The sequence below is a fragment of the Epargyreus clarus genome, unplaced genomic scaffold, assembly GCF_041222505.1.
Source record: "Epargyreus clarus isolate Ecla_fem2 unplaced genomic scaffold, WU_Ecla_fem_2.2 ptg000014l, whole genome shotgun sequence".
Lineage (NCBI taxonomy): Eukaryota > Metazoa > Arthropoda > Insecta > Lepidoptera > Hesperiidae > Epargyreus > Epargyreus clarus.
Genome location: NW_027332222.1, coordinates 13,766,573 through 13,780,600, shown reverse-complemented (window position 1 = coordinate 13,780,600; position 14,028 = coordinate 13,766,573). Strand labels below are relative to the sequence as shown.

Below are 14,028 nucleotides of genomic sequence, written 5' to 3'. Positions count from 1 at the left end.
AACAATTTCTTGAATGTTTGTATAAACTAATGTAAGCTGTTTTTTTTTAAATAACTATGGATACATTTAAATACCGAGAATGCAGATGACCTCTTCAACTGTAGAATTATCTCCGTAACAATTAAATAATAATATTACCTTCTTATAAACCTCCTTGACAGGCAGATCAAGCGACATAATCTTGTTGCACACCAACAGCTCCATGCCGTTGTCGTCCTCGAGCAGCGCCACCAGGTCGCAGTCGGTGCAGATCTTGTTCTTCACGTCGCGCATCAGCGGGCCCATGCCCGGCTCCAAGGACGAGTACGGATTACCCAACATACGACCCTGCAGTTAAACATAAATTAATAACAAAATCAATATAGAAAAAATAGTATTCTATAAACTATGTTTCTTTGCAAATCTTGTTATATAATATGAATACATAAATCGATACTCACCTTCGATTTATGATATATCGAGTTTACACTATTTCAAACCGTATCTTTTCTTTAAGTAGATTTACAATACTTAATTAGCTAAAGGATTTTCACATATACACAGTCACTTGCCATACAATGTCAAGGATAACTTAATCAACTGACCTGCAAGAAGTCCTCCTGTTGCGGGTCTTTTTCGAGTGTCAGGAAGAACTCTCCCACGTCGTTCTCTTCGGGGTAAATGATGGAACAGAGCCGCTCGAAGATGAACACCGGCGTGCGGTAGTCATGCAGCGGGTATTTTTGTACGGTCTCGATGCACACAGTCATGAACTCCGCAGTTTCCGCCTCCGTTCCTGTTAGAATTTAACGTAAAGTTAATGCTATTTTAAAGAATATATGAAACTATTCACATCTAAAGATGCTATATGTGGCGCGGCTATATAACAAGCCGCTTTCTTACAGATAGACCATAGGCGTCTCTATGGTCAATTCTACTGACGTGTCTAAGGTGGGCTAAATATGAATACAAACATATCTATATTATGTTTGTATTAAAATTTTAGTTCCTGCGTTATTACGTGTTCGTCCCGTTCAATGATAGATGTAGGTACAGTGAACTGAGTGTAGTTTTTACACATGTACGGTATTAATCTCATCTAGCACGAAATGAGGTTGCTCACCAGTGGTCATCTCCTCGAGCAGCTCGAGCAGCTTCTCCTGCGTGTCGTCGGTGAGGCGCGTGCGCTGCACGACGAGGCGGCGCAGCGACAGGTAGCCGCCGAGCACGGCGCCCACCAGCCGCGTCTTGTACGCGCGCCGCGCGCCGCCCTCCTCCAGGAACATCGCCAGCAGCTCCGTTAGACGCTTCAGGGCGTAACCTGTGTACGGCACAATGTAAGCTTTAGTGTGTAGTTTTATACGTACGTACGTACAACGAAACTTATAAGTTGTTTCAATAAAAATTTTAATCCAAAATGGTAGAACTTGTATATGCTTTGGTCAATTTAGATTACGTGATTTACGATGATTTATGATTCTAAGGATTAAAGTTTTAAGGACTTCGAATATGAATTTAGTTAAATGAAAATTTACTTTAATAAAAAAATTATAAATATTAAAAAATCTACCTTGCGCCAAATCAGAAGTAAGAGTTGTTTCTTCAAGACGATGTAGTTGTTCGATCTCCTTTGTCATCAGATCTGCAATTTGTTGCAGTACACCTCGTAACGCGAGGAATTGTTTCCAAGGCGTTTCAGAAGCCAAACCTTGAAAGGAGCATTCAATGAGTAACACTTATTCCCATATTTTTAACATATAAAAACAATTTAAACCAAACTTACTTTGATACAGTTGCAGGAACTGTTCACTTGCTTCTCCAGCTTTTCCAACTTCAGGGAGGAAGCTCGTCAAAAGAATAAGAACCTGCAGTGAAAAATATTGATATGTAAATAAAATTTTAATTGCTAACATTCTTTAGTTAATACCAATTAAGTAGGTTAAGGATAAGGATGTTTTAGCTGATTGAAAAATACTCACAGCTTTAGTTCTTTCGTAGGAGTCACACAGCGACTTCACCATTTGGCAGGCGGAGTCGCGGGCGATGCGCGAGCTGGGGTCGAACATCACGGGCCGCAGCCAGCCGCCGTCCTCCAGGGCCAACGGCCGCATGCCGTGCGATAGCAACATCTGTACGATAAATTCATATGACGTTTCTCTTCTATAACTTCACACGACGTAAATAGTAATTAATATTATTATTTTATTAAATAAAATACTGGTATAGGACGTATTTATTTAAATGTCCAATACATTGTTATAACTGATGAGATGTGAATAGAATGACAGTGAAAATACACGAGTCTAAATATCTTAATATAAACATTAAATTGTGAGTGCATGTCGATCTCATTAATATGGTAATCACCACTTTATATGCTGGTAAAATAAGGTTTATGCCAAAAAGTGTAATTTATTGTTAAGGTTAAAAAGGACGAATGACTCTACATAGAACCTATATTTGCTATCAACATTTAATTGAATTTTATATCATATGTTACTGCACTTAATTTTATCGACAACTATTTAACAATTTTAGGTCTGCTGGAAGAGATTTCATTTTGAAATAAACAGTTCTTTGCACTGTATTTTTATAATGTTTGCTATTGATAATTTTTCTGTGTACAAAGACTTATAAATAAATAAAATAACATACTATACCTAACACAACGCCTTGTACTAACGCTCGACTATGTGAGCGGATATGTTGGCGGGTAATTTAGCTTAAATATGGCATTTAAATCCTATTCTAATACCACTCTTTACAGTAATTTTATTTATTTTATATTAATTTATAAACGGATTGTTTTTAACTGGGCGAACATATCATCCCGTACAAACACAATATAATACAACTCATTCGTCATAAATGGTACATAATTATATGTAAAGTCCGCGTAAAACTGTTAGTCCGCTCTGTATATAGAAATGAATAGTGTCTCACTGGCAAATTGTATACCACACCTGCTCGCAACAACTTCAGAGCGGACTAGCAGCTTGGCGCGGACTATACCACAATGTAAAATGTAATGATACGCGTACCTTCTCCCGCCAGCGCGTGAGGTACTTGTGCGCGAGCAGCAGGTCGCGGCGGGGCAGCGCGGCGCACAGCGGCGCGGCGGGCGGCGCGGCGCGCGTGCCCAGCCGCCGCCAGCGCGCGGGCGGCACGCGCCCCGCCAGCCAGCCCGCCAGCTCCACCACCAGGTTGCCCGCCAGCGTCACCTCCTGCCACTTGTCACCCTGACACAAACGTTACGTGTAAGATTATGAATTATGACGACGATAAAAAATGTAACTATATGAATAAACTTATTCAATACTGATATATATTCCTCATTTGCATTTTCCTCATCTGTGATACTATTGTAGTTCTATGTATGCACTCGAAGTTGTTACGAGGGTACGTTTTTAAGTTCGCGGAATGAGGGACAAGGAGCGAAAATAAAATGTCAAAATTATTTTTCTTTTTCTACATATTCTCCTGCAAGACGAATGCATTTTTCAGATCTTTGTATTAACTTATTTAAACCCTCATAAAAAAATGTTTTGTCCTTGTCGGAAAAATACGAGGAAATTGCGTCCTTTACTTCTTCGTCTGTAGAAAATTTCTTTCCACGAAGCTCTTTTTTCATTTTTGGAAAGAGATAATAATCGCTGGGAGCCAGGTCTGGACTATAGGGTGGGTGATTTAAAATATCAAAGCCCACCTTATGCAGGGCAGCCAGTGCAATACGGCTCTTGTGTACAGGCGCATTGTCGTGCAACAGCAGGACACCTCTGGATAATTTTCCTCGTCTTTTTTCTTTGATGGCTTCTTTTAACCGCTCCAAGATTGTTGCGTAATATTCTCCGGTTATAGAGACACCTTTATCTTTGTAATCTATTAACAAAATTCCTTCTGCATCCCAAAAGACTGTCGCCATGAGTTTGCCGGCCGATTGTGACACCTTAAACTTTTTAGGAGGTGCTGTACCCTTTTTATGCCACTGCATGGAGTCTTGTTTAGACTCAGGTTCATAATGGTGAACCCAAGTTTCATCTCCAGTAACAATTCGATTCAGTACAATATCCTTATCTTCTCCACAGAGGTTCAAAAACGCACGGGAACATTCAACGCGCTGTTGTTTCTGAGGCGGCGTGAGCATTCTCGGCACCCACCGCGCGCTGACCTTAGTCATGCCAAGATGGTCATGCAGAATTTTAAAAATGGTTGTATCCGATACTCCAACCATTTCTGCAAGCTGTTTCTTCTTTAGCCGAGCATCTTCCAGTACTAATTTTTCGACTTCCGCTATCGTTTCCGGAATGGTCACCTCAACAGACCGTCCTGGTCGTGGGTCGTCTTCAAGTGAATCCCTGCCTTGCTTAAAAAGGTTGTTCCACTTGTAAACCATCGTTTTTCCAGGGCAAGAGTCCCCGTAAACCGATGACATCTCTTCCATTATGATTTGCACAGACTTTCCTTGCTTGGTAAGGAACTTTATAACGGCGCGATGCTCGATTTTCTCCATACTTCCAATTTTCTTCCGGATTGAGTTGTTTAATTGTCGATAGTTTTAAAACTAATGATGCAATTGTGATAAAACTTTATATTTATACTATTTATGAGTCACTTAACACGTACCGCCCTTAACGAGCCCGCTATCCCCCCTCCAACCCTGCCATTCCGCGGACTTAAAAACGCACCCTCGTATTAAGTTATAATCAGAGTACGTAATATCAGTTAGTGTTAATTTTATTTTATTAGTTAAAAAACAAAACTAATAAACTACAAGAAAATAAAAAAATGCGTAGCATACCTTGGTTTCCTTTGGCTGTTCTTCGTTACCAGTAGCAGCAGGCGCAACCGGGGCCATCAGCTGCTGCATGTAGCGCAAACACGGCAATGCCACTTGTTGCAATGCATATTGATGAGCTTAAACGAAAATATAAAAATTTAATACATATTAAATTTTTCGTAACTTAAGACTCGATAAAATATAAAACTTACAGTTTGGAGAAGATGAATTAATGCCAGGCAAGCCTGCCAAGGCCTCGGCAGTCAAGATGGTGCTGGCCGCTGGTGGAATGCCAGCCACCTCCGTCAGTTGTGGGCAACACCTGTATAATACATTTTAATGTTATTAAATCGTAGTGTATGTTATATTCAAAAACATATGTGATTGCTACTCACCAAACCCACAGCTTCACAATACAACGCAACCTCACTTCCCAGCATTCCACTGAATCTTGAACCTTTACTAGAGAGCCTAAGAGCAATACTAAAGGTCGAACCTGTAATAACAAGTATTTATTTATTTTAAATAAACCGGTCATATAAATGTATAAACGATTAAAAAACATTATTAGAAAGTATGTCTTACAGAGTTATTATGATCCTGCGAGGCAGCATGTCCCATCAAGGACAGCGTAATTCGTTGAGTCAGTAAATTGCAGAGGTGCTCTGTCGCCGGCAGATTATCGCGTGTCACCAAGCATATAAGGGAACGTACTTCTTCTTGAGACTGTAAAAACAATTTAATTAAAATTTTACCTTTTAATAATTAAAATTAACTTCAAACAAACATTTGTACCGTAATACAGTAAATTAAATTAAAACTTGTGGGTATCAAGAATTACCTCAATGAACCACATGGACGAAGAAAAAGAAACGTATACATTTCTATATCTATTCAAGAGTGAATAAGCTTTTGATAGGAACGATTGTCAGGGAGAGCATACATGCCGAATTTGCCGAGCCCTATCATAACCCAAAGACATACTCGAGATATTGTAAACCGTCAAATACAAAGTACAAAAGCTCATACATACCTGTGGCGTGCCACGGTGCAGGTTGTGGTGCACCAGCTCGTGCACGAGGCCGGCGTCGCACAGCCGCGCGCGGTGCTCGCGCTGCGACGCCAGCGCGCGCAGCAGCGTCAGGCACTGCTCCGCGCACGCCAGCGCGCAGCCGTAGCAACCGCCGCGGGACTCTGGAGACACACAATTCAGTTACTTACATTCAAGGAATACGAACAATTAATTTGTACATAGATAAAAGAAAAAAACAAATTGTTTATTTTTTTAATGGAAAGTTTCTCGCAAATAACTGCCAATGAGCGTTAAATTAAACTTCTAATGAGACATTCTAAGAAATACTTTCTTGTTATTAATACAGATAATCATATTGTCTAATAGCTTACCTTTAGTTAGATCTTCATCATAGTTTTGTAACAATCCTGCATAAACGGGCAATGTATCCCCCTTCAGCTGCTCACTTTGTGCGCGATCGTAAGCGACTAACTCCTTCCTGCAATTGACAAGGAATATTTAGAAATATTACCGTTCCAAGTAAATCAAGATACACTCTCAATTACGGTATGACTGCAATGACTTAGATATATAGATTTTCTTACGATTTTCTTCGTAATGAAAATAAAAAGTAATTTATATTTTAAAAGATAATTCATAAAGAATAGTGAAATACATACCTGCAAGCCAACACCTTCTGTATGATCTTGGAGAGGTCCTCGAAGTGTCCCTTGCTGTCGACGCAGTACTTGTGCGCGAGCGTCTGTATGACGCGGTTGATCTGCGCGCCGCCGAACGCCGCGCCCGGCGCGTTGCTGTTCTCGTCCGGACGGCTCTCCACGCGGTGCTCGTTGATCTTGTGCACTAGCGACTGGAGAATAAATATTTGGGTAAAAATTATGAGAGATGTTCAATAGAACTGATTCACTATCAAAATGGAAATCTCAAGTCTCACTTAATAGGGAGATATAATTTTCCAAGGTATGCCAGCTTAATCCTAAGTAGTAGCGGCGTAGAATCCTATCTGGGGCGCATTACAAATGTCCTTGGGCGGCAGTAGCCTCTCACCTTCAGATGGACTGCTTGCTCGTCTGCTATTCCTATATCATATAAAGCCGGTGATGCATTGACGACTCCTCTGGTGTTGCAAATGTCCATAGGCGACGGTGACTGTTTTCCACCAGGTTGCCGTCTGCCCTATCGTTAGGTTGAATATAAAAAAATCTTAAAAGAGACCAACAAAATAAAAACTGAGTAATAATTTTTGACAAGCAATTCTGAGAAGGAACAGAGTTTACCTCGAGCACGGGCTTATTGGCTACCAACTGGCGATAGACGCGGTCGGCTTTATCCAACAGCGTGCCGATAGTCTGCACCATCTTCTTGCGCTCCTCGTCGTTCTCAATCGTGTCGACCGCGCAGCACGGGCGCGCCGTCAGCGTGTAGTCGAATTTCGCGTACTTGCAGAAACCGCAAGCGTGACACAGGAAGGGATCCTTCTCGTCGTAGTTGATAGCACTGAAAGAATACACCGAATTTAATAAACCACTTGAATAGTCGGGACTACACATTATCAGATCGTTTAAAGGCAGCGTATTCTTACCGGCACTTGTGACACTGGTAAACGTTTTCACCGCAGTTCGCGCAAACGCCGGGATTCGCTGGAACTGATTGGGAGCAGCGTGGGCATTGAAGAGATTCGCCTGTGTAAACAAGAAAAAATAAGTTATACATTTTATATATCAAAATATAATTACCATATATTAATAATTTCACAAAACGCACCAGTAGCCTGTTGGTTCTCATAAAACTCGGCGTACTCCATCATGAGATTGCAAGCGACGATGGGGAGAGGGAAGTCTACGCGAACTTCCGTCTGGCCAGACTGCAGTTGGACTCTCTTTGCTTTGTGCCACATGCCTGTAACGAATATCTTAGTTATTATAGTGAACGTTCACTTATAACAATGCCGAACTAAATAAGACTTGACGAAATACCGAATAGATAAAAGTCCAATAAATAAGCGCGATATGTTTATTTTCACAATTATAAAACTTACTTGATTTCATTAATATCGCAAAGTATGTCTTGTTGGGAGTCTATCTGGTTACTCAGTCTACATTATTTGGTTATAATAAATAAGATACGAACCGGGCTTGTTCTTAAGCTCCTGCACCGCTTGCACGGTGCGGTTGTTGTAGTAGAAGTTGATGGTGCGCACCATCTTGCTGCGCTTGATGTCGCCGATGCGCAGGCTGATGCGGCTGATCATGTGGCTGTTCACCAGCTTCACGATCTGCGTAGTTGTCGTGAACTTCGAGTCGATCTGTGGGACGTATACGCGATTAGCTCTTAATTATAATGATGCAATCACCATATTTCAGCGTAAATACATGTCACGCAAACATAACGTATGTATATCAGCTGTTTAATTTGCTAAAGTCCAGTTTACACTTGGATACAATCCATTCATATATCCCATGTGAAGCATATATCTCTCCCAACAACTACACTGAGGTTGCGTTGTTTCAATGCAGGTTGTTTTGGACACATTAGCACTTAAATGCTACTAAATGTCCAAGAAAATCTTATCCTCTGGAGTTCTACAAAGTAATTCCCAAATTAATACTTTCCATTACACCAATCCCTGTTACATTTTAACTTGAAAAAAAAATACCAGATTCAAATACATTACACAGTAAAAATAATAAACTAACAAATTAAGTCACAATTCTGTACATAGGTTGTAAATTTTTTGCTATCCACATACCTTGATAGTGGGCAGCTTGATAGTGGCCATGGGCACCTCGGGGTTGTTGCACACGAGGCACGGCTCGGACTCCAGGTAGTAGCCGTCCAGCTCCACGAACGCGCCGAGCGCGGAGTAGAGCGCGGCGTTGCCGTGTGAAGACAGTACGCCGTTCTGGGTGCGGAGGAGCTCCACCGCGTTGCCAATGTACGTCTATGTAAAACAAGAACGAATAAAATCTGTTAACTGGAAAATGAACTCGTATAAAAATAATGTATATTTTTTTTATATTTTTTGCCTTCATATTTATGCTACAATTTAAACTGCACTTCTATTTTATGAATGCATGGGTAGACTGTGAAGTATACTGAACCACATCACATCAATAAAGGTTGGTTAGAGATATTACTTAATATAAATTTTCATGCGTAATTAGAGTAGTAACGGAATATTTATCAAGTATATATAAGTACCTCATTATCAATATTGGGCGTCTTGAGCGTAAAGTATCCGAGTAGGTCAACAAATTGAGCGGCCTTGCGTCCGTACTGCGGCAAGGTGGGCCATAATCCCCACAAAAGTGATACCAGAGAGGATTGCTCAGCTTGAGATGAGTTACTAAAAAATAATACATTTATATAAGTTCAATTGTAACATAAAAAAAAATATACGGTTATGTGAAATTACAAACTATTTTACTTACTTATAGATAGCAAGAATCAAGGCATGTGCCTGCCAGCGAACAGATGTAGAGTTAGTTTCCAATAAGAATGCCTTCACGAATAGATTCAATTCTTCTTGGGGTACCTTGAAATATAAATATATAGTTAAGTACTAATTTAATGAAACACAATATTACAACGGCATTTGACAAATAATGTTTACTATTTACCTGTTTCAGAATTTGTTGAACAAGTTGAGGCACTCTTTGTTCCTGGAATTTGGAGCTATCCGATACGAACGCATCGCTGTCGGCACTTCGTTCACGTTCCGGATACTCGGATGATGACTGGACAAACAAACATTACAAGTCATTACTACTGCAAATTCGTGTTAATCTTTAACTATTGATGACAATGTTTAAGTTGCATTGGTATCCGTGAGGACTAAATTGGAATGTATGAGTGTCTTACTCTTATAGCAGTGCTAGTATCAGTACCCTATCGTAGGTAGTGGTGAGGATATACCTTGGAATCACCCTTCTGCTTGGAAGGCTTGGGCGTAGGCTGCGCGTCATCGGCAGCCTGTTGCGCGGGCTGCGAGGGCTGCGCGGCGGCGGGCGGCGGGTGCGGCGGCGTGGCGGGCTGCGAGGGCGGCTGCGCGGCGGGCGGCGCGTGCGGCGGGCACAGCGCCGCCTGCAGCAGCTGCAGCACGACGGGCGCCACGTGCGGGTGCAGCCGCCGCGCCGCGCGCAGCAGCCACGCCAGCGCCTCGCGCCGCTCCGACAGGCACGTGTGCTGCCAGTTGCCCGTGCGCGCGCTCACTATCTCCGCGCACGCCTGCATACAGAGTATAGAGATCACAACGTTATGAATATACAAATACTATAACTATCACAAGTGAAAAGTGTACAGCTTTTGAAAAATCAAATCAAATCATCTTTTAAAAAAACAATTGTTTATGATAAAAATAAATTTAAAATAAAAATAATTTATATAGCTAAATATGAGTATGTCATTTGCCTATCATTTACCGAAAAACCTTTATTTTTCTAGCCTTAAGATATGTTGGTTTACATTACATATTTAAAACATAACGTACCTTCAAATGATCCATCAGACGGACGAGTTTGTCGTAAGCAGGATCTGTAGCCAGAAGTGCTTTTGCAGCGTTCAAGTTGGTATCCAGCGCATGCACGTCACGTAACTGGCGGTAACGTTCACGCGTGCCGCAGAGTAACAGTAGGAGCTTACGGACTTGTTTCCTGCATAAATTGTTTTGGTAAGTATATAAATAAAATGATTACAAAGAAAATATTTTTTATATCTTACCGTAATGGTAATACCGAAAATATTTTTGATATCTTACCGTAATGGCGTTTGTTGATTCATCATGTACTCGCAGAGCAGGGTACGCCAGCGCGCATCAAAGTGCGCCGGGTCGCAGTGCTTATGTATTTGACATGGAAGACGCAAGGCCATTTCCATCAGCAGCTGAGGGTAGTTGTCGAACACATCGAGAGCGTGACCTGGACAAAGAACGAATAAATAAATAAAATCTCAATGATCATGTAATTAATAGTATGATACAAATAAAATACTGGAAAGACAGTGTACTATTTCTTTTAAGTTACTTACTTTTAACATATTCCTTGACAAAGAAGGGCTGCATGTCTGGCAGGGGTTGAGGTGGCTGTGGCTTGAGAAGTTGTTGGGTTGGAGTGGTAGATGTCGTATCTGTTAAAAAAAAATCAATTTGTGAGTTCTGTTCCTACTGGGATATTATTAACTGGTTTTTGAAAAATAATTTATTGGAACAACAAATTCATACGTTAGAGTATTATAACTAAGTAACAGACCATGTACTTTATTTATGAATAAAATAATTTATGTTAATTATGATTATGAGTTATGAACTATTTACTCACTGGAGGTCTTCTCCTTCCAGTAGGGCAGCAGCGCGGCGAGCACGCTGTAGCAGTGCTTGGGCGCGTGCGCGCGCACGAGCGCGGCGGCGGCCAGGCGCGACACGTGCGCCGCGCACGCCGGGCCCGCCGCCTCGCCGCCGCGGCCCGCGCCGCCGCCGCCGCCGCCCGCCGCCGTGCTGCACGACTTCCAGCGCGCCATCAGCACGCCTGGGGAACGGGGAGAAGTTAATAAGCCGGACATGTATGTTGCACGATGTAGGCCAGTCAAAGAGTATTGTTAATAATTAGACATGCACTATCAAAACGTCGAAATATGCATGCAAATATGCACTAAAAAGGGCGAAATTTGCCCAAATTGCACTATCAAACAATAATTTGTTATTAAGTTCTACGTTTATTTACGCAAATTGATTTGGGGTATCCAGTCAACGGTATCCAGTGTTTAGTTATAGACATTACGGTCAAGTTTTATTAACAAATTTCATAATAAAATGACAGACATATTTTTATGTATTTCCAACCATATATTTGCATACACTAATACGCAATTGCATATAATCCGATGACTAGTTATAACCAAAAAAACAAATGCAGTTGTGAAACAAAGGATGTGTGAGAAGTTTCAACGCGTCATATTAATATACATTGCTAGTTTTAGAAACGATTTTACCAAATAACTTATTAAAGATTAATTACACGATAAAATTTTAATGTTGTAACAATATTTATAAGTTAATGTCGTCGTTTATGCCGTATCCGTTTTGAACCATATGGCGATCATTACATAAGAGCAAATACTCACTAAGCAATCTCATGATGACGAGTTGTAGTTCTCTCCTATTAGTTCTCTCGTGCACAGGCGGTGTGTGTTGTTCGCCTTGCGTGTCCAACTCGTTCACGAGTAGTTCAAGCCTCATGATAGCTAGTTGCAGTTCACGCTTCTCTGATTTCTCTTCACCGGGTGTTTCCTCCGCCTGGATGTCAAGTTCGGATACAAGGACTTCTAGCAAGTGTTCCAGAACGACGCGGTCGCCTTCTACGCTCGAATCTAAATCGCCCGCCAACATGAGTACGACCTGCGAGAGTAAACACAGTGTTTAGCAAGATTTAAGTGTAATTTACTTTACATAAACAAATATATGGGTATCAAGAAACCATAAAAATTATGATAAATATTTGTTCCGGCTGTGACTTATACACATTTTAAATGAACATTGAACGTATTAAATTTTGGATATGAATATGAATTTGTCCATGTTATCATAATTTAAGAATAACTTTGGTTCGGACAAAGGTACTAGACAAAGTGATTATATCCATATACAAGGTTTTGTGATGTATCTGATAACTTGTTATATGTTATGCACGAATCTTTTGAAACTATCCATGATGTATGTCACTATGACGATAATTAGATTACGTGTACGCGTGTGACAGTTCACCTGCACGAAGGGTATAGCCCTGACGCCGGGCAGCGCGCGCAGCTGCGGCAGCGCGTCGAGCGCGGCGCACAGCAGCGCCAGCCGCAGCGCGTGCAGCTTGCGCGCCTCGCTCTCCGCCTCCGTCGTGCGCGACGACGACGCCGCCGGATGAGACGACGACGTCGACGGACCTGCTGTGGGACGTTGACGGTTAGGTTCGTCACGTGTTAGGTGTTATTACACGGTAACAAAAACACTTGATGCCTTCATAATTCGATGACGTTAAAGACGTAATATTATGTGTGATGCTTTAATGTAGCAAAAAAAAAATGAATTTGGTGGATAATTGTAAGACACGAAGGAATTTAATGCAATGACTTCTATGATACTACTTATACAGGGCCCAAGAATTCCATCCTTTTATTACAAATGGTAGCTGAAATTAAACTTATGTTAACAGAACTGTGAACAGGATTGCATAACTCTTCTATCGGTTATATATTTTATTCAAAACATTAACCATACAAGCATTTACCAGAACCCCTATAATAACAAAAGGCTCAACATTAACGATATAATTTCAAACATTAATACATAATCAATTCCGAAAATGAATACATGAAATATAATTTAAAAGCTACAAGCATTGTTATCATATAAGCACTCAAACAACAAACTACACGAAATACTAGCCTGCCATAGCAGCAGGCGCGGCCATAGAAGAGGAAGCGGGCATCGTCCCCGCAGTGGGAACGGCCACCATATCGCCTAGAACAACGCAACCATCGTCACTAGATGCTATCATAATATAATAAATAATGATACATAAATAAATATAAATTAAATATCACAAATAAAAACCTTTAAACACGTAAGATTTTTAATATATTCACGTGCATTTGCGCCTACTCATTGCCATGTGTTCAATATACTCTCATGCACATGCATCCAACCAACATTACAACCCAACTGCCCGTGTGTTCCACTTTGGTGCAAATAAAATAAATTCTGTGAACCAAGCATCAATCAATTATTTTATATAACTGCATATGTATACAGGACTACGACACGTATACGTGCTCATAGACAATGAAATTTTGACTATTGTTTTAAATTGAAAATTTATTTCCTTCCTAAACTTAATAACTAAGGTAGCTTTAAGGGAGGTAGCTTTAACATTTTCCATCACTTTCAGAACCTGTCGAAGTTAATGTAACCAATTTCTTTCGTAAGTGTCGCTAAAGACAAAGTAGGACAATATTCGTATAACACTCTACTAAAGCTGTGTATCACTATGAACCAACCATATGCACTGGAGCGTCCGGAGACGCCGCCGATGCTGTCGGCGCCGGAGCCGCCGCTCTCGGAGCCGGCCGAGCCCGCCGCCTCCGCGGGCGACGTGCGCAGCGTGCTGCCGTCCGTCGCCGCCGTGCTGCCCTCGTCGTCGGAACTGACAAATAAATATCATTCATTATTACAACGAACATCTTTCTAAACCTCCTT

At 41.1% G+C, this 14,028-nt stretch overlaps 1 protein-coding gene across 17 annotated transcripts in view; it reads right to left on the bottom strand.

Moving 5' to 3' along the window:
• The window catches only part of poe (E3 ubiquitin-protein ligase-like protein poe), a 49,153-nt gene that overhangs the window by 7,092 nt on the left and 28,033 nt on the right, over positions 1 to 14,028 (bottom strand). For 9 of the 17 annotated variants that reach the window (XM_073079097.1, XM_073079101.1, XM_073079098.1 and 6 more), the window contains exons 53-83: positions 13,830 to 13,975; positions 13,219 to 13,293; positions 12,547 to 12,719; positions 11,907 to 12,180; positions 11,105 to 11,311; positions 10,815 to 10,913; positions 10,546 to 10,705; positions 10,279 to 10,441; positions 9,705 to 10,016; positions 9,410 to 9,526; positions 9,221 to 9,324; positions 8,991 to 9,135; positions 8,539 to 8,730; positions 7,920 to 8,094; positions 7,554 to 7,688; positions 7,372 to 7,471; positions 7,067 to 7,286; positions 6,449 to 6,639; positions 6,161 to 6,267; positions 5,790 to 5,950; positions 5,342 to 5,482; positions 5,152 to 5,252; positions 4,969 to 5,078; positions 4,778 to 4,893; positions 3,021 to 3,218; positions 1,959 to 2,108; positions 1,763 to 1,844; positions 1,550 to 1,687; positions 1,103 to 1,300; positions 585 to 775; positions 139 to 327 (exon numbers count right to left, since the gene is read on the bottom strand). In XM_073079097.1, the coding sequence (XP_072935198.1) occupies positions 139 to 327; positions 585 to 775; positions 1,103 to 1,300; positions 1,550 to 1,687; positions 1,763 to 1,844; positions 1,959 to 2,108; positions 3,021 to 3,218; positions 4,778 to 4,893; positions 4,969 to 5,078; positions 5,152 to 5,252; positions 5,342 to 5,482; positions 5,790 to 5,950; positions 6,161 to 6,267; positions 6,449 to 6,639; positions 7,067 to 7,286; positions 7,372 to 7,471; positions 7,554 to 7,688; positions 7,920 to 8,094; positions 8,539 to 8,730; positions 8,991 to 9,135; positions 9,221 to 9,324; positions 9,410 to 9,526; positions 9,705 to 10,016; positions 10,279 to 10,441; positions 10,546 to 10,705; positions 10,815 to 10,913; positions 11,105 to 11,311; positions 11,907 to 12,180; positions 12,547 to 12,719; positions 13,219 to 13,293; positions 13,830 to 13,975 (4,870 nt within the window). The remainder of the gene's footprint in view (positions 1 to 138; positions 328 to 584; positions 776 to 1,102; positions 1,301 to 1,549; positions 1,688 to 1,762; positions 1,845 to 1,958; positions 2,109 to 3,020; positions 3,219 to 4,777; positions 4,894 to 4,968; positions 5,079 to 5,151; positions 5,253 to 5,341; positions 5,483 to 5,789; positions 5,951 to 6,160; positions 6,268 to 6,448; positions 6,640 to 7,066; positions 7,287 to 7,371; positions 7,472 to 7,553; positions 7,689 to 7,919; positions 8,095 to 8,538; positions 8,731 to 8,990; positions 9,136 to 9,220; positions 9,325 to 9,409; positions 9,527 to 9,704; positions 10,017 to 10,278; positions 10,442 to 10,545; positions 10,706 to 10,814; positions 10,914 to 11,104; positions 11,312 to 11,906; positions 12,181 to 12,546; positions 12,720 to 13,218; positions 13,294 to 13,829; positions 13,976 to 14,028) is intronic. The other 8 variants (XM_073079099.1, XM_073079104.1, XM_073079110.1 and 5 more) reach the window with 3 other exon arrangements.